This window comes from Capricornis sumatraensis, chromosome 13 (genome assembly GCF_032405125.1).
Source record: "Capricornis sumatraensis isolate serow.1 chromosome 13, serow.2, whole genome shotgun sequence".
Classification (NCBI taxonomy): Eukaryota; Metazoa; Chordata; class Mammalia; order Artiodactyla; family Bovidae; genus Capricornis; species Capricornis sumatraensis.
The window spans coordinates 59,770,086-59,792,972 of NC_091081.1; the positions used below are offsets into that span (position 1 = coordinate 59,770,086).

General features: G+C 42.3%; 1 protein-coding gene across 5 annotated transcripts in view; it reads right to left on the reverse strand.

Annotated features, from left to right (window-relative positions):
- Positions 1 to 695: 695 nt before the first annotated feature.
- Positions 696 to 22,887, reverse strand: part of SGK1 (serum/glucocorticoid regulated kinase 1) — a 109,616-nt gene continuing 87,424 nt past the window's right edge. Inside the window, exons 1-12 of one of the 5 annotated variants that reach the window (XM_068985492.1) lie at positions 8,595 to 8,725; positions 5,716 to 5,791; positions 5,196 to 5,271; positions 4,679 to 4,783; positions 4,492 to 4,575; positions 4,259 to 4,390; positions 3,883 to 3,995; positions 3,422 to 3,545; positions 2,880 to 2,975; positions 2,263 to 2,418; positions 2,070 to 2,159; positions 696 to 1,673 (exon numbers count right to left, since the gene is read on the reverse strand). In XM_068985492.1, the coding sequence (XP_068841593.1) occupies positions 1,506 to 1,673; positions 2,070 to 2,159; positions 2,263 to 2,418; positions 2,880 to 2,975; positions 3,422 to 3,545; positions 3,883 to 3,995; positions 4,259 to 4,390; positions 4,492 to 4,575; positions 4,679 to 4,783; positions 5,196 to 5,271; positions 5,716 to 5,791; positions 8,595 to 8,628 (1,254 nt within the window). In that variant the 5' untranslated portion in view covers positions 8,629 to 8,725 and the 3' untranslated portion in view covers positions 696 to 1,505. Of the gene's footprint in view, positions 1,674 to 2,069; positions 2,160 to 2,262; positions 2,419 to 2,879; positions 2,976 to 3,421; positions 3,546 to 3,882; positions 3,996 to 4,258; positions 4,391 to 4,491; positions 4,576 to 4,678; positions 4,784 to 5,195; positions 5,272 to 5,715; positions 5,792 to 5,940; positions 6,051 to 6,838; positions 7,092 to 8,594; positions 8,726 to 22,887 lie in introns of those variants that run through there. The other 4 variants (XM_068985489.1, XM_068985490.1, XM_068985488.1 and 1 more) reach the window with 4 other exon arrangements.

Consider the following 22,887-nt stretch of genomic DNA (forward strand, 5'->3'; position numbering starts at 1 on the left):
ACTTCATGACTGTCCTTGAGGCAGTTAAATGGACAAGGATTTGTTTGGATGGATTTGTGGATGACTCACATCATAGAATGCTGGTAAAGCCCTCAGATAGAAATTGGCTTTAGGGAATTCTCTGGTGGTCCGGCGGTTAGGACTCAAGAGCTTCTACTGCCAGGGGCATGGGTTTAATCCCTAGTTAGGGAACTAAAGATTCTGCAAACCGCACAGTGTGGCCCGAAAAAAAAAAAAGACTTTAAGACTGCCCTATCGAAAATCCCATGGACGGAGGAGCCTGGTAGGCTGCAGTCCGTGGGGTCGCTAAGAGTCGGACAAGACTGAAGTGACTTGACTGATTCTCTTCTGGAGTCAGAGATTGATGCTTCTGGAGGAGCAAGCCACTGTCAATCACAGCAGCATTACCATGGTTTTTGATTTTAAATGGATCTACTATTGTTCCCTTAACTGAAATATATAAAATAACGCACATGACACAATTTCTGTAAATACTTTTCAAGGTTTTATTGCAAACCAAAGTTGGTTTATCACACACACAAAAAGGTGTGTGGTAGGGAGGGGAGAAAGAATTGTACATATTATAACCATGTTAATTACAGTACATTAAAATGGTGGTTTACATTACAAATAAGCCTGTAAGTTTAAATATACTAGTGTTATAACCCAATATACAGACTTTCTTTATACAATACATACAATTATCAGGAATGCAAAAAAAAAAAAAAAAACAACATAAATAATGCCCATTTTATAGGTGACATTTTAAACAATGAAAACACCAGGCTCTGACTGACAACTGGGGCATTGGTCCATAAAAACCCTTTCTAAAAATAGAAATATTTGTAGCAGCAATGCTTTCTTTAAGCATCTGGATACAAGTCATTGCAAGACCATTTTCAATAAATTTTAGTTATTAACTATATCTTACAAAAAAACAGTCTACACATAAATTTATCTTCCAAATATGGAAGAAACAAACAATGTCCCACATTGTAGTGTCCTGCAAGCGTCACATTGATGCGCATAACTGAGTCCTTCTGTGAGCAAGCATACCACACTCACACGGCGGATCACACAGGGAGTCCACAGGGAGAAACAGAGTATGAGAACACTCAGCAACAGGAAAAGCTTTGGAGCTAACACGATCTCATCAGAAAAGGCACATTTCATAAGATTCGTTATCATGGCCCGGACAGACCTCCAGAAGCTCCTTCTCAGACCAGCGTCCGCCTGCCAATGAGACCACTGCATCTGTCTCGGGCAGCCCTCTACTACTCATTTCAGAGATAGCACCACATTGGAAGGAAGAATAAAGAGGAAAATCTCACAAGCTCACTAGGAGGATGTGCTCTTCGAAAAGCTTCCAGCAAACTGTGCAATAAGACTGCCAAGATGTGCAAGCTTCCAGGGATGTGCAAATTCTCTTTCACGATGTCCTGTCAGCTGGCAGCTCTGCCAAAAGGTTAACTAAAAAAATCCTTTGCAACCAACCCTAAGACCATTCAGAGGAAAGAGTCCATGGGAGGTGCATAGGAAAAGCCCAGGAAGGCCTCAGCCGCTTCCTTGACGCTGGCTGTGAGGAGGAGGCTGTCCGGGGACCGGCCGATGGAGTTGGGGACCGGCTCTTCGGTGAATTCAGGATCAAAGTGCCGCAGGTCGCTGGGTCCGCTCTGTTGCAGGAAGAGGAAAACAAAACAAAACATGCTCCATGTCAAGAATTCACAGGGAAGACAAGGCAGGGAAATTCTTGTGCAAGCTTTAGGTGCTATATAGGGACCATCACAAACCATTTCAAGCACAAAACCCACAGGGCACGTAAAGTTTAAACTATGAAGGTCATGTTCTCTGTCTTTCGCTACTTTAATTTATAAATGTGTTGAAAAATTATGTGAGCTTCATTGAGATAGGAGTTCTACTTTTTCTGTGGGTAAAATAATGGTTTATGAATAAAATATCTGCCAAGTTATTCCTTGGCGGGGGGGGTCCCCCACCCCTACTAGTGCCATCAACTCTGACTTAAAAGAGAAGCCTATGGGTTTCCATACATGCCCAAGAGAGCTACTCACCACATTTGGGTTAAAAGGGGGAGTAATCTTCTTATTAATGAGATCTTCCCAGTTAATTAGGGAGAAGAAGACATGATTCTTAATCTCCATCTGTTGAGAAAGAAACATGAATTTAGATGCCTGAAATTCAGGAAGGGCAGTGGGGTCTAGTGCTCTACCCAGACAGCCCAGGACGACAGGAAACGTGACTCACAAAGTCATCCTTGGCACCCAGCCTCTTTGTCCTGTCCTTCTGCAGGAGGCCTTCCAGGACGTGTCTTGCAGAGTTTGTAATATTTGGCTTCAGCTGGAGGGGCTTGTTCAGAATGTTGTCGTACATCTCAGCTGTGTTTCGGCTATAAAAGGGAGGCTGAAAGAAGGGGGAGGATTACTTACTAGTCAACTGGAAGTTCTGGAGAGCACTCATTGCCAATCAAGACTCAGACTGTAATGCATGAAGCTGGATTTGACAAAGTCTATCACTTGATAGGTTTTCTTTGCCCTGGATTTTTCAGTGAGTATATTTTGCCACCCTGATGGGAGGCAGGGGTAGATGCTAATAAGCCATGTTTTTCACTCTCACATATGTTAAGTGTGGTCAAACCTAGTAAAGTGTGAACTTACAAAAGAAAAATCTACTAGGTAAGGGTTTATCTTAAGGCACCTATAATTTAACCAATATGCCTGTCATGTCAGCATTTGTTAAGCTTACTGATAAAGAGAGAGACATGATGATCAAGTCTGCAAAGGGGTTTGTGTGCCCAGATGAATCTAGAGGGAGAAATGTATCAACCCAGGGCAATATTCCCCTATTCTCAATAGGCTACTCACCAGGCCATACAGCATCTCATATAAGACGGCCCCCAGGCACCACCAGTCCACGGTTCTATCATAGGGCTGTTTATGAAGCACCTCAGGCGCCAGATACTGAAAGACCAGGAAAAGAAGAGTTCAGAGCCCGTGAAACCAGGCACTGCCAAGACCAGGGGTACGCTTTCAAAGGGCTGAGACACGCTGGGTCTACTTGGAGGATATATTTCTCTAGACTACTTCCTGATAAAATCGATGCCTTTGAGGCTGACTGTCCGCTTATACTTGTAGTCCTGATATTTAGAAAGCTAGTGGGTACCCCTCAGCTATCTTGAGAATTTAGAAACCTTCTATGACCATGGATCTTATCAACAGGCTCATTTTAACTAAAGCAACATGAGGCTTTGGAATTTCTCATGCCTCCAAGAGTAAATGCATTTTACTTGCACTGAACTGGACTAGAACACTTTTAAGAATACTCTTTCAGTAGTTAAAGGCACTAGTGCAATGATCTCTTCCTGGAGGAGTGGGTAGACCAGGCACCAAATCAAGAGTGTGCCTACCTCGGGCGTGCCACAGAAGGTGGATGTCGTGCCATTGTGTTCAATGTTCTCCTTGCAGAGTCCAAAGTCAGTAAGGACAATGTGTCCTTGTGAATCTAGCAAAATATTCTCTGGTTTTAAGTCTCTGTTAAAAAAAAAAAAGTAGTCACATAAATTAATTTCACTGTATGAGTAATTCTCTGTAAAGATCATTGCTAGGGGTGTTAGAAGCACTTTATAGTCACTGTAGTTGTGTTAGTAAATCTAAAAGCAAGTCCTTGTTCTGTTAATCTATTCTGAATTAGGCACAATCCGTATTGGCTAGTTGCCTAGTGGAAGGGAGTCAAGACCAGTCACATGCTGGAGATCTGGTTTTAGATGAACAAGTTATGCCTAAACACAAATTATTTTAAGGTGCTGTCAAAGCTTGGGCTATGGTCTCTTTTACACCAGAAGGGCACCTTAAGAGCTCTTCAACTCACCTATAAACGATGTTCAGAGAGTGCAGGTAACCCAAGGCACTGGCTATTTCAGCAGCATAGAATCGAGCCCGTGGTTCCAGGAAGCATCGCTCCCTCTGGAGATGGTAGAACAACTGTAGAAGACAGAACCGAGTTAGCCTGGGTTGCCAAGCCAGAGGACAATGCATTGAATCAGTCTTGACATATATATAACTAAAGAGGACAATGGCAGGAAGCAGCCCTAAATAGTCTATTAACTATCTGAATGCTGGCAGGCTAAGGGAAATGCTAATTCTGTTAACTTTTCTCCTAACTCTTTTACAAACTTTCCTCTCAAATTAAATGAAGTGGGCTATGCACAGACTCCCAGGGGTCAGTTCCCATCCCCTCCACTCACCTCTCCACCATTAATATAGTCTAGGACGAAGTACAGTTTGTCGGCTGTCTGGAAAGAGAAGTGGAGGCCCACCAGGAAAGGGTGTTTCACGTTCTTCAGGAGAACATTCCGCTCCGACATAATATGCTTTTCCTAGAAAAAGGACAATGAAGATTTAGTGGCAAATTTCAACTTGGCGCCAAGATTCCAGAGTAATGTTTAGTGAATGTCTTATCTCCAAGCCCAGCTCATACCTCCTTCTTTTTCAGGATTGCCTTCTTTTGTAAAACTTTAACTGCATAGAATGCTTCTTCTGCTTTGTGTCTTGCCAGGAGAACCTGAAATTTAAATTAAAAATCATTTTCCTGTTCACATCCAGGGAGAATGTAAAATTAGCGTATGAAAGACTATAAACAATGAGAGCTTCAGACGTGAAATTACCTTTCCAAAACTGCCTTTTCCAATTACTTTCAAGAAGTGAAAGTCAGATGGTTTAGCATGAGGATTGGATGATGGGCCCAGGTTGATTTGCTGAGAAGGACTTGGCTGGAAAATAAAAGATTTTCCTTTAATCTTTCCCTTGCTTCAAAGGAAGATTGCGATAGTAAAGTAGAGGCAATGTAAGAGATGGGACATCTGCGAATGTCTAGGCAGGTCCCCACACATCTATAGACACATTTCAAAATACCTTTTGTCCATACATGTGCATATTGCAAAACAGAGTACGGAAACTGTACACAATCGGGCTGTTCTTAAGCAGGTAACACTTTTATGAAATATGCCTTTCAAAATGCTCCACTGATTCATACTTAAGTGCTTATGTCAGTTGTTTGCTATGAACTAACAAGGCATTCCTGCCTTGATACTAACTAAAATGCTATTTAAATTCATCCACATAGGGAAACTGACTCATTTTTAAGCTCCCTCCATTGATGTATCACGAATAGAGAACACTTACCGGAGGAGAAGGGTTGGCATTCATAAGCTCAGGCTCCTGAGGTGGGGAGATTTTCAAAATGGACTGAACTTCAGGGCTGCAGAGAGGAAAGAAACAACTTAGGACATCCTAACTCGCCACAAGAGGGCAGACAACACCAACAGTGAATTTCTGGCTCAACTCCGGAGGATTCAGCGTTTAAACTAAAAACACCCGAATCAATTACCGTTAAAGAAAATAATAGCTAAAATAATAAACCCAGTTAAACATAGAGATGGGAGTTGTTCTTCAAGGAGAGAGGAGGTGAATGGGGAAAACATGAATATTTTACCTTGCGTCTCTAGTGCAAGCCAAATCAGTAAGTTAAATTTAATGTTTTAAATGACTTCAATAATTAAAATTTAAAGAGAAAAGGGATCCCCACCCATGTGAAGTCTTTGGCTTCCTGATTAATATGTTAATGGGAAGTACATCTTTACTGCTGGTAAATGGAAACTTCACTACTTATTTTTATTTACCCCAATTCCCCTCGGAAACTTACTGTTTGCATGCATAGGAGTTATTGGCAATCTTCTGAATAAAGTCATTCAGGCCCATCCTTCTCTGTTTCATAAAAGCTGCGAATTAGAGAGGAGAAACGTTTAGACAACGGCTTTGTAACATCCAACGCCACGCACATTAATCTGATCCGGGGCATTCAAAAACTTCCACTCCGCGTAACCTAGAAATAACCTAGAAGTCCAGCCGTATCCCTCCCTACACTCACCGATGAGAATTGCTACCATGCCTCTCATTCTGGAGTAAGTGAGGGTGTCTCTAGCAGCCTCGGTTTTCACCGTCATCGCCAGAGAGTGAGCACGGGGAGTCGTTACAAAAGGGAGACCGGCTCAGCCAACACTGCGCTCAGTCCCCGTCTCCTGCTTTATAAGCGTTGTGCCGCCGCGGGGGCGGGACCCACGCGACAACGAGTAAGCAGCGCTGTCCGGCCCCGCCCTCGGCCCCGCCCCCAGATGCCGCGCGGCTCGACTGGCAGCAAAGCGGTCGGCTGCGGGCGGTTCCGTCCCCGACGAGAGGGCCAGCCGGGAGCAGGGGCTGGGGGTCTCGGGGACCGCCCCGGGAGGGCCCGGCCGGGGACTGTTATCCGCCTCCCTCGGCTCCCGGGCCGGAGACTGGGAAAACCGCAGGCGGAGGGGGTGGGAGGGAGGGAGCAGCCGGGGTAATTTTCCACCTTTCTCATTTATTCCGCCTTGCGAGGAAATCAGAGTCGCGGCAGATCAGGAAATCAGAGCGGTTTATGCCCGGTGCGCGGCGATCGGGGTGGCTCTGTGCCCGCTCTGGTTTCTCAGACCCTCAGTTTGGATTCACCCCCTGCCCCGGCGCCGACTCTGATCCTCTCCCGTAATTCACAAGGCAGTCTCCCAAGCCCTCGCCGGGCGTGCAGCGCACCATCAACAGTTATCTCAGGCGCAGAGCGGCAGCGCCGGGGGAGGGCGGCCCCTCACGCTCTTCTCTTCGGAGTCAGCGTGGTCCCCCGGCTCCCGCCGCCCTCCTTCCCCGGTCCCATCCTCAGTGCAGCCCCAGATACCCAGCCCCTCTTTCCCGATCCGAGCAACTAGTGGAAGAGTGCGCAAGGCAAGTCTCCGCGTGGCGGCAGCGGCGCTTACCCAGTCCGGTCAGCAGGAAGGACTCGCTCCTTTTCTGCGCCTCGGCCCTCTTTTTGTGGCGGGGCCGAAGCAGGGACTCGAGCCGGGCCCTGGTCAGCGCGCCCTGCATCTCCCCCATGGGCAGCGGCGGCCGGGCGCGCAGCGGGCTGGGGCGACAGGAGAACACTGACGTTTCCTTGAAGGAGCCGCCGTGACTCAGGCCGGGCAAGATTTCCTGCCCCGCGTCCCAAAACAAACAAATGGCCCTTGTGCACGGCCGAGCCGCTTCCGAAAACGCCTTTTTTGTGCTTTTGGCCCAAGCCAAGCAAGGCTGAAAAATCCCAGAACTTGGAAGAGGAGGAAGGAAGGAAAGAAAGAGGGAAGGGGGAGGGAGAGAGGTCAGGAATGTGGAGGGGAGGGGGCGGAAATAAAATTCGTCTCTGCACTAAGGGGAAAAAATATGCATTTCACTTTTTTTTTCCCTAATGTAATCTTTGGGAACATTCTGTCCTTTCCGCATGTAATTTTTCCTCTTGCATTTTTAATCCCCGCCATGCTAAGAACACGTGAGGAGGTGGCAATTTAGGGGACCGACCTGGTGTGACCCCGGATTGGTGCGGAGCCGGCACCGCGGGCACCATCGACTCCCGAGGTTCCCTCTCCCGCTCCCCGAACTGAAAACTCCGCCAGGTCGCACCCCATGGTCTTAGTTTGTACTCGTCTTCCCTAGCCCTCCTCCGATTTAATTCAGGGCAGACCCTGGAGTTTTACCACCTTGCTCTTTCTCTCGAGTCCCTGGTAACTGTGACTCCCGAAAGATTAGCCGGGCGCCTCCTCCGCTCCAGAAAGCAAAGGAGGGAGAGGAGCGCTGCAGAACCGCCGTGCGGTGCCTTTCAGTAACCCCACCGCTCGGAGATGCCTGGGAGCTGCAGCTTGACCGCCGGTGCGAGGACTCGCGCCAGCGCCGGCAAGGAAGCCAGGAGCATAGCGACTGGGCCAGGAGCCGGGAGGGGGCTGAAAGCTACTAAGTTCGCAGGGTCGAGCGCCTGGCGCTGGTCAGTGATGTCTGCGGCGGCTGCCCTGCCATGACCCCTTACTTGCCAACGGCCTTGCCATTTTAAAGTTGCCTACTGGATCTGACACACTCCGAAATACCAGCTGTCACACCAAGAATAGCCTGTGAAGGGGGTTTTCTTTAGTCTTGGGTAGGAATTTGTTTTGCAGGCACAACCACCTCAATTTGCCCGAATGTGATCTGTAGCCTCAACTGCTTTTTGGTTTGTTCAGTTACAACAGCCCGAAACTGGCAGAAGAGAACAACACATCCTGGAGACTGGCTGGGAGATTTTGCTCAGCACCCACTCTTTAAAAAGCACTTAACTACTGCCTGAAAAGGACACTTCCAACCCAAAGCAAGGTTTTTAGGAAACTCCAAATCGCAGAAACTGGCCCATTTCTGCTTCCTCTTCCATGGATTCATCATATAACATGACTCTATGATTGCCCATGACCCCACAGCCCATGCTCCACCTCAACAAGTCTAGCCTGGGGCCTGCTCCCACGAGGTTTCTTCCCCTTTTTGAGAAAGTCAAAATTTTGAAGAATGCCCAGAAACACCAAACTGCACCAAAGTTTCTGCCAGTTTGTTTTTTAAACATTGAGAAACTTCCAGAGAACTCACTTCCTGTGCCTTCCCCATGCCAAGTAACCCCAAATCCTCTGCAACATCTTTGTTCTACCCATTCCATCCAAATGATAGTAATAAAAGCAGACAAACCTTTCAAAGGGGATTTTATAGCCTCCTCTTTCATTCTTCAGGTTGCTTAGGATATGAAGGTTGGGGATTCCTTTCTGGAGGCTGGAGGGAGAGCTTAGTTATGGCTAGAGTAGCCTCCCTGCTATGTGCCTTAAGACTGGAAGCTGGGATGACAAGGGAGCATGACTCAGAGGCAACTGTCCCAGCTTTGTTATGAACCCCACTATATATAAAGGCAATTTCCATACAGGAAGGGAACAAGCTGCAAAGTTCACCACTGGGCCACTTTATTCCCTTCATTGCAACATCACCCAGAAAATTATAGTCATCAGTGTCCTGGGTTTATTACACCCCCAGCAAGACACACAAGAAATGTAACCTGACTGATTATCATCACAAATCAGTGCAGAAAAAATTCAAAACACATGCACAGGGTTCATTTTCTGTCAAAGACACTCTTTCCCGCATTCCAGGAGGAACGAACGAGGAATTTGAGTCAGAGGGCTCTAAGTGGAATAGAGAAGAGGCACAACCATATGATTTGTGGTTGGAACCGAAAGGCCTCCTCTGATGTGCTCACCCCTCCCCCTCCCCTAATGTACAGCCTTTGGAGACAGACGGTCTGCTAAACTTATCATTTAACGGGGAGAATCAAGTTGTTGAGACTGGCTTTTCTTCCAACCGGATACCTGATGGGTGGAGCAGGCGCCCCCTGTTCTGTCCCAGCAACCTAGTAAGACTTCCGAACAGGAAGGTGACACACGACGGCGGGTGGATGGGGTAGGGGGGAGGTAGGCGGGGAAACTGTGTGAGACGCGCGCCTAACTCTGCACAGGCTTTAGGTTGTCTTGTGGCCCCTGTTCCGACGCTTGATCTGTTCTTCCTTCCCGTCGCCAGCCTCTTTCTTTGGTTCAGATAGTGCTCCCACCGGGAGGAATCCGACCCCTTCCCTCCCACTCCGTGAAGGTGAAGTGGCCGGAGTTGCGTCACCAGAATCTGTACGTAAATACAGTCTAGAGGGCGCTCGCGTTCTCCGGGAGAAGAACTCCCGAAGGCGCGTTTCCCCCACCTCTCTCCTGGGGCTTAATCATTCCAGGTAATTTCTCTACACCTCACGCAAAGAAAATATATAGACAGCTAGATATGAGATACGCTAATCACCTCCTCACTCGTCCATGCCAATCGTCTCATTTATTCCTCATACTGGGAAAACTGCAATCAAAACCCCCAGACGGGAATTATTCACCAAGACGTAACGTTTGCACTGAAACAAAACATTTCCCAATATATATGTATCTTAATGGAGAAGACAATGGCAACCCACTCCAGTACTCTTGCCTGGAAAATCCCATGGACGGAGGAGCCTGGTAGGCTGCAGTTCATGGGGTCGCTGAGAGTTAGACACGACTCAGTGACTTAACTTTGACTTTTCACTTTCATGCATTAGAGAAGGAAATGGCAACCCACTCCAATGTTCTTGCCTGGAGAATCCCAGGGACGGCAGAGCCTGGTGGGCTGCCGTTTATGGGGTCGCACAGGGTCGGACACGACTGAAGTAACTTAGCAGTAGCAGCAGCATGTACCTTAATACGAAAATTATTTTAGCTTTTCTTCTTAGTGATTAAGTAAAATTTTTCCTGATTGATGAATTACAAATACTGCAACCTGAGAGCTTTACTGAGATATGACTGTTTCCATTTAATTTAAAGGCCCAGAAAACAAATTCTTCGTATTTCTCAACATATTAGAGAAAGTATTTTGAAACATAAAAGGACTTATTTTTTTACTGTTAAAGTGTGCTAATGTCAATATAAAATAAAATCATGGTTTCACTAGCAAATTTCAGAACACAGACATTGATTTCTAAAATGATTTATCTTCTCAGAAGCTTAAATATGAAAACATACAAATCTTAGGGATTTAAAAAGATATGGTATTTTTTCCCCATTTTAATACAACTGCAATTTACAAACATGCAAAATAATTAATAAGTTCCCCTCTTGAGTTACTTCTTTAATGTATTGGCTATGTTAGTCTTCAATCCTTCATTCCTAGATACAGTATCTTCCATTGATAATAGAGCAATATAACTATTTCATATTGCTCAGTGTCATAAATTCTAGAACAATCCTGTGCACAGTTTAGGTTCCCATATTTATTGGTTTATTGGTTAGTGCATAGAAAATCTTTTCCTTGGAACATCACAAAAGAAAGTACATCCGGAAAACATAATTATTACTCTAGAGAGCAACAAAATGCATTAGTTTTTGTTGAAGGTAGTCACCTAGTGCATGTCTTTTTTACCGTATTCATCAAATAGAAAATGATGATGACAAATGAGCTTATTCAAGATAGCTGTTACTAGCAATAATAGTAATGGTAATAATGGTTGGATGGCATCACCAACTCAATGGACATGGGTTTGGGCGGACTCTGGGAGTTGGTGATGGAAAGGGAAGCCTGGCGTGCTGTGGTTCATGGGGTGGCAAAGAGTCAGACACGACTGAGCGACTAAACTGAACTGAATTACTAGCTGCTGCTGCTGCTGCTAAGTCACTTCAGTCGTGTCCGACTCTGTGACCCCATAAATGGCAGCCCACCAGGCTCCCCTGTCCCTGGGATTCTCCAGACAAGAGTACTGGAGTAGGTTGCCTTGCCCTTCTCCAATGATGATAGTGAAAGTGAAAGCGAAGCTGCTCGGTCGTGTCCAATTCGCAGCGACCCCAGGGACTGCAGCACCAGGCTCCTCCGTCCATGGGATTTTCCAGGCAAGAGTACTAGCAATGGTGGTTAAATCAAAGTCTATTTATAGAACACAGGTTCTATAGAGATTATTACCTTCCCTGTTCGTAATTGCCGAAATTGACATGCGTAAAGGAGTTAGGAATGTGATTCAGCAGATAACTAAGAGAACACATTATCTAGAATAATACTGTTGAGTTATTAAAACCCACAAAACTACAGGCTTTATTTATGCAGGGCTTATTTTTTCCCCTTAGACAGTGGTTTTGAATAAACAAGACTATGCACTGTAAGATCCTTGGAATAGAGTTGTGTTAAATAATGTAGCTGTCTAGTCTGCAGGCCTTACTTTGTTTCTTCTAACAGCATTTGTACTTTATTAAGGATTAAGCAAGTTCTTTTACTTCTGAGTTGAACAGATGATAGGCAAAATTGTGAAGTAATAATACTTGCTTTGAAGGGCAGATTTATCTCCTTCCAGTAGCCTTCCTTTGTCACTGAAATAGACTTCTATGCCTCTTTCACCTGCTACCCACGGCAGTGGCACACCCTGTGGTCCCCCAAACTCTGAAATATTGCCTCCTATCTCCTTCTTGTCAATGCCAATTGCTGTAAAGCCCTGCTCTCAGCTAATTATCACAGCAGATGTTGAACGGATCCATCCTTCATCTCTTCCTTCCTTCCTTCCTCCCCCACTGCCTCCTTCCTTGCCATTTATTCATTCCTGCAAGCATGTAGCAAGCATGTATCAAGTAAGTAAAAATACTGGTTTGGCCAAAAAGTTCCTTCAGGTTTTTCCACACCATCTTATGGAAAAATCCAAATGAACTTTTGGCTAACCCAATATTAAGATCAAGGAACATAAATATGAGTAATACGGTTATCTAACTTCTAAGCACTCATTCTAAGTGGGGAGACACACACATAAATTATGATATGACACGATGACTGTTAAGACAAAAGAGTTTGAGAACTCTGCCATAGAACAAAGAGGAATTTTCTACTGGGGAGGGCAGTGGACTCAGAATTGCTGAGGAAGGTCTCCACAAAGAAGTGATATTTGGGTTGACACTGGAAAGACCAACTAGGCACAAAGAGAGAAGTCAGTCTCGGCAGAGGACATAGCGTGAGCGCCAAACTTTAAGGTGCTGTGCAGCATCTCTGCATAATTTGGAAATATGGTCCTTCGTCAAACCTTACACACAAGCAAATGAATATGGCCCTCTTGCTGCTACTGCTGAAGTGTGAAAACAGCACTTTCAGGTGAAATAAAAAATATCTTAGCTGCGTCTCCCCTCTTCCTCTCACTGCACCCCCCTCCAATAATATGGAATTAATAATGTCTTAGAAAACATGTTCATTTGAAGAAGTCCTGATTATTAGCCTGCAGAGGGACTTTTCTATCTGATACAGCTCTAGGCATGGTGGAACTCATTGATTCATTCATCCACAGATTCTTCCAGAACTATGCATCAGACATTGTGCTAGATGCAGGAGATACAGTAGTAAATATGATCTCACCTGGTAGGGGGCAGGTGCAGAATTACCTTCAAAGGTAGATTGAGTCCTATTGTGAATCGATCTAAAAGCCACAGAGGAAAATCCCTTTTATAAGTAGCAAAACATTACAATGTGCTTTGAAAAGTTAATTCAAACCAAAATGTGATTGATCACTCAACTATCACTCACTCCTTAAAAGGATACTTGCCTTTTTTTCTACCGCATCTCATTGAAAATGAACAAAGTTGCATACACAAGCATATATAAAGAAGTGTTGGAAGCTGGAGTGGGGAAATTTATGCGGTTGGAAGATGGATGAGTGCAAGTTTAAACAAGCATAGTTATAATCTAGCAGGCATAGTGAGATGCTAAGTCACTTTAGTCACGTCTGACTCTGTGACCCTATGGACAGTAGCCTGCCAGGCTCTTCTGTACATAGGATTCTCCAGGAAAGAATATTGGAGTGGGTTGCCATGCCCTCCTCCAGGGCATCTTCCCCACCCAGGGATGTAACCTGAGTCTCTTATGTCTCCTGCATTGACAGCACTTTACCACTAGCATCACCTGGTATGGGCCACTTAATCTGCTCGGTCAAGGTCAGAGCGGCTGGATGGGAATTCCTTCAAAGGCTTGACAAGGTTACCCTCTTTGTTTTCAAAGTCCTTCATCCTCCCTTGGTCTCCATGCACACAATGTTCCCGAGTAGGCAATAAAAAAATTAAATGCCATGATAAATTCTTACTACCAAGTGTTTGAAGTAAAAGCTAAATTTTCAGACGGAAAAAGCAGAGAGTAAGCCAAAAGCTAAACCAAGGGAGTTTTTGCTTGCTCAAGGTGGATGGGAGATAATAGAATGTAAATATGGGTCCATTGAGAAGGGAGAATCAATCAAATCAGGTCAGAGAAGACAAGCAGCACAAAAGATACATCTTCTAGTTGTTTAGCTTACCCTTCAGTTACAGAGAGAGGTATAAACTCCAACCGATGGTGGCCTGTTCTTTAATCTTTCAGGCCTTCATGGAGCGCCTCTTGTGTGCCAGGCACTGTGCTAAGTCCTGTATCTAACAAGGATGTCCAAGATGAGCAGTGTTGCTATACTCAGGGAGGGCAAAGTCTGTATTTAAATTGTTGAATTGAGCAGCACTTTCCCAAAAGCACAAGTATGCTTACATATAGTTCTACTTTTCCTAAGGCCCTGCTATGCCTTAAGGCCATTACAATACAGGCTTGGGCATGTTGAACCCTTTCGATTATCTACTTTCTCAAGTGAATGAACAGGAAGTTTTCTTGCAACTCTCATAATGTACAATTCTGTGATATCCAGGAAAAGACAAATCTAAAAAGGAGCTTCTGAAGGCCCACGTCATGTGACTTATTTTAATAATGCTCCATAGTCAGCTAATTCTTTGCATGCCTCTCCCCTCCCTTCATTGTCAAGGATTTTGGGCTGTTAGTTATTTAAACCTCAAGGGTCTTATTTAACTCTCAGGTGTCTCTCTGGGCTTTGAGTTCCTTGAAGACCAGGCAACACAGACAATCCGTGCTGCTCCTCTGCCTAGCTATTACCGATTAGATCCTTCTTCCCCTTTCCCTTCCGGATTTGCGCTGTCTAGGCTAGCTGTTCCTGCAGGCCAAGCTTGTATCTGGCTCAGAGAGCCTTGTGCTGTGTCCTTCACCTGGAATGCTTCCCTCCCTGGATGCTCACGTGACTGGATCCTTCTTGACATTTGTCTCTCAGAGTCAACACCGCTTACACAGCGTCACTCATCCTGTTTCAGTTATCTGCATATTAGCTTTATTAGCTGACTTTTTGAGCATTTGTTATACGTCTCCCCCAACTAAAGATATCCGTGGCTATCTGTGAGCCACGGATGGTACCTATCTCTTCTGTAGAGTATCACTGATTTAAATGTTAATCCCACACAAGAAATAGTCTCATAGAAACATCTAGAAGTGTTTGACCACATACCTGGAAACTACGACCCAGTGAAATGGATACATAAAATTAACTACCAACAACCCAGCCCTTGTCAACTTGGACCCATATTCATCTCCTTAAATCTCACTTAATCTCTATAAAAGGACAGTGACAAGGTCATGTTTCTACCTGACGTGATACAACTATCCTGCATACAACCCAAATCCGACTAATCCTTTCCCTTAGAAGAGGACGCAAAGTCCTTGTAGGTTGTTGACTGTTTTTCTTGAGCACCGATTGGTCTTATAGTCCCACGTCTCCTTCCAAACAAAACGAGGAACCAGCTGCACTGCTCTTAAGTTCTGCACACAGAAAGAATTCTCCCTCACTACTGGCCCCCAGCTATGTCCCAGGACGGGGGTATCATACTGGAGCTATCCACTTCTGTGATCAAAGCTGAGGACTCGCTGATTCTGCCAGTAACTTTGTGGTGTCCTCTATCACATGAGAGTAGGACACAACTTCATCTCACACCACGATACGAAAATGCAAGAACCCACAGACTCGATACTAAGCACCTGGATTTTTATTTCTGAGGTTTCTACATTTCCATTTGCTTTTTCTTAGCGCTTGGTAGATTAGGGTACATTTCATTATTTTTAAAACATTCCTGGCTGAATTTACTATTTGGGTTCTGTTGTTTTGTAGTCCTCCCACTCTCTTTTTAGCTAATAATTTACAATATTCTTTGTAACCCTATGAAAATTGGGCACTGCAACAGTTCATCAAGCAAAAATTCCAAGAAAGATCACTCTGATGTGCTAATTATACTATCTGACATCTACTTAATATAATTTGAAAATATTGAGTAAATGTATAGAAGGCATTGTCTTGACACTACACAATTTTTGTGGGACATTCAAAAGGTCACCTAAAGCACATGTTACATTTTACTCAATGGCAGCACAACTTGGTAATGAGAAGTAGGCAAATACCCCAGATGTCAGGGTATGACATCTTTAGACCTTCTGATGCCTAAAAAGCCCTGACTTCTTGATCTGCTACTTTGGGAGGTGCCCATTATATCTCTATAATTGGCTGTTCTTAGAATTGCAGAAGTTAGGGCAGGAACCCTATTTCCCTACAGCTTTTCTTAAGGTTTTAAAGCTCACCCCCAACTGTGAGACCAATAATCTCATTGATCTTGTCACCACTAGCAATGGCTCCCTCAGCTGAGCAGGAATTTTAGGAATTTGTGTACATGTTTATATTTTTCTAGTAACTTGAGGCACTGAAGAGCAGAATTATTTTGTATAATTGTCTTTTGTTCCTTCCAAACATATGCCTTGCTTACAATCAGTGTTCAATAAATATTGGGTATATTTGATGGATAAATCTCTTTGCTGGACCCAACATAATTTCTCCTACTTATCTTTATTTCTCAGATTAAAACCCTAAAATGGACATTAAAAGATTAGTTGTTTGCTTAAATTATACATTTCAGTGAGAAATGTTTATTCAGATTTGTTAATAGGAGTAAATTTATTCTTATTTCTATTTCCTAGATCAGAACTTCCACAATTAGCCATTAGTATAAGTGTTAGTTGCTCAGTTGCGGCCAACTCTTTGCCACCTCATGGACTGTAACCTGCCAGGCTCCTCTGTCTGTGGAATTTTCCAGGCAAGAATACTGAATGGGTTGCCATGCCCTTCTCCAGGTAACCATTGGAGCCTAATTTTCTAAGAGCATATGGTCATCCCATCAGATGATTTTGATAGCACTTGTTTCGGAGTTGGAATTATTGAATGCTTTTAACAAGATTAGTTATTTTTCTGTCTCTGCCTCTCTTTCTCACACACACACACACACACACACACACACACCTGTTTGGGACTTCCCTCATGGTCCAGTGGTTACGAATCTGCCTTGTAGCATGAGGCACGTGGGTTTGACTCCTTTTCTGGGGACTAAGATCCCACATGCTGTGGAGCAACTAAACCCCTAAGCAGCATCAACTGAGCAACCACTGCAAGGGAAGATCCTACATATCCCAACAAAGACCCACAACCAAATAAACAAATATTAAAAAAAAAAAAAAAAAGGAAACTGAAGGGTTGGCCAGATGTTTCAGGTATATTAACTACTTCTGTTATTTATTTTTCCATGTTGTTTCATAATCACTACTTCACAAAAGGTATAAATAACATCTAAAGGAATAAAAATAAGCTTTCTTTTAAGATCACAAGAAAATTACAGAGAAGAAATTAAACAGATGTGAGCAAAAGATAGGAATCATGAATAATACTTCCCTTTCCACACTAAATAAATATGGTCACTGAAGAAGTTACTATGGTATTATTTGTTTATAGAATTTTATGCTTTAAATTGCCTTATATTCTATCCTTATTTATAGAAGATTTAAAAGATATCAGACTATTACTATCATTAATAACTACAATGATTCTACTTTACAATTCATAAACTATTCCTTAAAAATCTAAAGCCTTAGAACACAAACATAGATCATCATGAGAAACCTATTTGAAATTCGTTCTTCAAATCATGCTGTTTTTATGTACCAACATAAATCCAGTTTGGCAAGTTCTGTTTAATAAGTCTTAATTAGTTTCTATAAGGTTAACAGGAAACTTATAAGATACTCCAAGATGACTATTCTTTTTCCATCTCTTTTCTTAAAACAGTTATAGATTATTATGTACATGTATATATATTATATGTAATATACAGTATATGCCACATTAATATTATTTAAATGTTAAAATTTTAGAATTTAAAAAACACTAGGAAGTACATTTCCAGAAAGAGGTTAAAAAGGAACAAATATATCAGATATAGGTAGAGTACTTCCAGGAATAATAGTAAAAGTTTCTAACACAGGCAGTCGTGTTAGAACATGGTCTAACATATTGCCTTCCCCAGATGAGCCAATTATTTTTCTTCACAGAGCCATTTTTTCTGATATTCACAGTCTGCTTTCTGATCGTTTATCTCACAAAGAGATTGGGTGACGGCATGTGTCTGGACCATTATAGACCCATTGCCATTTCCAAAAATAACCCCACCACTACTCATCTTAGATCTACTGTATTCATAGGCCATGTGTGTGAAGGATAGGAGAGTTCATAGCCAGCACATTAGATGCTCCTTTTCTCTTTGTTTTAAAGTTTGAAACTATTGTGTATATATATGAAAGTTGGAGCTTTTATTTGAACAGCACCTCCAGCCTCATCTCATGCTATTCATAGAATTGTGAACAGATTCCATTGGTGTTAAAAGGATCCTAGGGACTATGAACCTCCCTGTGATATTCCTGATAACCATTTATTCAGTTTTCTCTTTTTCACTAGACTTACCTCTACTTCCAAGGCTCTCTCTACCATTGTCAACTAGCATCAGTTGATAGAGTTTTTTTCTTAGACTATGTTCAAATAACCTTATGAAATTATTTTAAGGAATAGTTCTCCTGCATGTTCTAAAGCCAGGCCCTTAGCCAGATGATGCTAACATACTAATAAGCAGAAATGAACATGTTCTTCCCTGTATCTTCCACAGTTTAGGGCATTTATTATAATAGCTAACATTGAATGATTATACTAAGTGGCAGATATTATGCTTTAGTGCTTTCTATACAATTTCTCATTTAATCCTCATAATGACCTTATGAAAAACTGTTATAAACCCCTTATTCATTCTTAAGATCTGAGGCTTAGAGACATAAACAACAGTAGCTAGTATTGGCAAAACCAGATTGCACAAGGACCTACTGTATAATGCAAGGAACTATACTCAATATTATATAATAACCTATAAATGAATAGAATCCAAAGAAGAATATATATATATATACACATATATATGTATAAATGAATCACTGTGTTGTATACCTGAAACTTACATGATATTATAAAATCAGCCCTAGTTGAATAAAAAATTAAAAAAACAACAAAACAAAACAACCAGGGGACTTCCTTGGTGGTCCAGTGGTTAAGAATCTGCCTGCCAGTACAGGGACATATATTTGATCCCTGGTGGCTCAGATGTAAAGTGTCTGCTCACAATGCGAGAGACCCGGGTTCGATCCCTGGGTCGGGAAGATCCCCTGGAGAAGGAAATGGCAACCCACCCCAGTACTCATGCCTGAAAACCTCCACAGACTGTCTGCTGAGGAGCCTGGTAGCCGACAGTCCATGGAGTCGCAGAGTCGGACACGACTGAGCGACTTTCACTTCACTTCATAGGGAAGATCCTACATGCCATGGGCAACTAAACCCCTGCACCACAGCTATAAGCCCACACACCTAGAGCTTGTGCTCTGGCTTACCAAGAGAAGCCACCGCAGTGAGACGCTTGAGCATAGCAATGAAGAGAAAGCCCACGCACAGCTTTGAAGACCCAGCACAGCCAAAAATAAATTAAAAAAAAAACAAACCCAGAATGCAAGTGTAGGTTCTGATACCAAAAGCTCTACTTTTAATCAGTAAAACAATCTGCCTCTCTGTTTTAAAAATCAGTCCTTCATCTGCAGGCAACTATCATGGTTTTACCTTGTATTTACACTATGTTATTCATAGCCTACCAGTGACTGTCTAGTTTGTCTACCTAAGCTTTCAAGGCAGAAAACTCTTGCTTCCTTGTCCACAGAGTGACAGGCACTCTTCCTTGTCCTAGCAGAGTGCCAGGCAGAAAGAGATACAGTATATTTAATTTCTGTAAAACAAACCCCCTCTTGGCCTTAATTTTCTCCTTTTCACAAGTGCCCCACCCAATGGCAAACTCACAGGTCAGTTAGAATCTCCTCCTTGACTGCTGTTTCCTCAAACACTTGTGTTCACATTCAAACTACTTTCATTACAAAGCTCCCCACTTACCTTTTTGAAGCAGTAGAAAGAGAATTGGAGGAGTTTCCAGGAGATCTGAGTTTCCAGCTCAGTGTTTTAGAATGTATGACTTAATATTTAGCTTTAGGCAGAGCACTTAACTTCTTTTAAGTGTCCTCAGGGTTAACACCCATTCATTATAGTTAATCCCTCAGGGCGATTGGAAAGATAAGATTAGGTATGGGAGAACAATTTGATAACTCAAGTATGTTATGTAATTTAATGCCTATGAGAACAGTGTAGCTGAAATATTAATATAAAAATTTCCTCTAAGAGACAAAATGTTAATAAAGAACTGACTGCCATATGTTTCTGAGGAGACAGGGTCAGAGTTCTCAGTGCTACATTCATTGAAGTCTATTCCAAAGGCCCCAGCCCTGTCTAAACCATTTTTTCCCCTAAATCCTCTTGCATTTTCTTTTTATTTTCAAATTCACACCTTCATAGAATAAAGGAACTTCAAAGTAAGAAAGAATCTTAGAATTGATTTACTTCAATAAACTCTCATTTTACAAATGAGTTTGCTTGGGTCTCCCTGCCCTAAATTTTAATTCTATTTTCATTTCTGAGTATCCCAATTTACATAAACCTCCCTCTCCCTAGTTTCAACTGGATCCATCCTACCCCTTCCTTCCTGTACCCTCACTCCCTAATCCTGCACCCACCCCTCTCTGTGGGCCATTTCATCCCAGGGGAAACCCGTTTTCATTATTGTCATTGGCCTATTCTTCTTACATACAATTTTTAAGTTGTAAAATCATTTTTCTTCAAATTTTGTAAGCTATGTTTATATTTGATGGGGCTAAAATATTTCTTTTATTATGATAAAAACAGTCCAAAACGCTTTATTCAAATCATATAGATGAACTTATAGAAGTAGACTCAAAGACACAGAAAACAAACTTAAAGTTACTAAAGGGGAATGCGGAGAGAGGGGTAAATTAAGAGTTTGAGATTAACATATACACCAGTAAGACAGAAATATATGACCAACAAAAGCTTACTATATAGCACAGGAAACTACACTCAATATTTTGTAATAGTTTATAAGGGCAAAGAATCTGGAAAAGAATACATATGTATATATCTGAATCATACTGTTGTACACATGAAACTAACACAAAACAGTAAATCAACTATACTTCAATAAAAAAATAAAATTAAAAAACTTTTTTTTTTCATTTATTTTTCCTATGATATACATATTACCTCCTGGACTGTCTTATGTCTATGCATCATGTATTGTAGGACACTTTCTTGGGCAAAAAAAAAAAAAAAAGCTGTCAAAAGCTGAATATTTCAGCATGTTTAAAATAATAAAATCCATGAGGGCAATTTAACATTAGCTGTAACTAAAATCCATTAGATTTTTTAAAAATCTACTATCACATCAGTCTGGTATAAACTTACAAAATGAGACAAGATTTATTGAAATATGAGAAAAATAACTTCGCTAAAATTATTGTTGCATTTAATCTATTTTGCTTATTTATTTTAAGTGAGGGATTTCCTGGTACCATTTCACTTGTCGACCACAATATAATGTCCTTTAATACTATGGAAATCAAAGATCTTAGACATGAAAAGAATGATTTGGATACAATGGGCACAAGGAAATACTATGATGTGGAAATATTTTAAGAGAATGTTAAGGAATCAGAAAAATAAGCCATTGTGAAAAAATTGCTAATGTAGCCTTGGGTTTCTCACATGGCACAGTGGTAAAGAACCCACCTGCCAAAGCAAGAGACAGGAGACACAGGTTCAATCTCTGAGTTGGAATGATCCCCTGGAGTAGGAAATGGCAACCCACTCCAGTATTCTTGCCTGGAAAATTTCATGGACAGAGGAGTCTGGCAGACTACAGTCCAAAGGACTGCAAAGAGTCAGACACGACTGAGCTGAGCATGCACAGCCTTGAGTCAAACGGCAGAAATAACAAGTATTTTGGCCATAATCAAGAGGAAGAGAAAATCATGAGTTTAAGAAGGAGAGAAACAGACTTTGCTCTAACTGTAAAGCTTCATTGACACAATTCAAGGGAGAGAGAGGGGGTTTCTCTGGGCTGAACTGGCTGAGTCTATAGCCACACCGTTATTCATTCACACACCAGGGAGCAGGACTGTCATGACATCAGATTTGATAACATTTTGCTGTCAAACTTAAATGCTAGATGCCCATGACTCTAAGTATCCTTAAACAGAAAACTTTTGAAATGACATTTTGTTACTCACTTACTTTCAGGAATAAACAACCTGTCCTTGAACTTGGAACCCTTTAAATCAGTTTGAACCCTCTAAATCAGTGTAAATGGGTAAAGTCATGCAAAACTAAGCATTTTTGATTTTTTGCTATATACGGATCCTTGCTGACAAAGGTGATATTTTATCTAAATGACAAAGCAATGTCTAAGGTTCTTTCCAGTTTGAGGGTTCTTTCCAGTCCAACCATATATTTGTTTTCAGAAAGCTTATCAGTGCTATGTGTGGGTACCCAGATAACATGGATAATGAGCTTCTTAGTTTAGGGAGAAGAAAATAAAATAATAAACAAGCAATGGGTTGATTACAGTACGAAATATTGAGTAATGACAAAATAAAATGTACTCTTCTTTCAACCCATAGTTTGCAGACCTTATATATGGCAGAGGGATGAGTGTTCAGGTTTGTAGAAATGACATAATTCTTTCTCCAAATAAGAAGAGTCATCATAAATTGACCACTAACCATATGCTTGACAGAGCTGTAAATTATTAATACCTTTACCTGAATTATCTCCTTTAGCCTTCACAAAAATTATGATCTATTATAATATCCTATTTTTGCACGTGAAATCATTTGTGCAAAGTTACACAGGTAATAAGCATTGAACTTAGTGGCAAACTCAGGAGGCCTTCCTCAAGAGCTCATAGCACTAACCGCAGCAGAAGGTCAAGAGTTGAGCAGTTTTCTGCTGATCCATGCATGGCTCACTGGGAGGCATGACCAGATGGTTTGCCGGTCAGCTCTGATGTGAGTCCAGTTGACTGAAAGAGATGTGGTTCAGGAAACTGAGGATGATTGTGGCTTCCTGATCAAAGATGGGGGAATAAATACCAAGTGTGATTTTGAAAAGTTTGAGTTACAGAGGTAGGGGAAGTCAAAAGCATCCAGGAATGCAGAGTTCTTATGATTATGCCCCTGTCCTTTCCAAAGCCTAGCACCATCTAGCTCCCACCAGTGAGCACGTGCATGGTTACTCAATAGTGTCTGATTC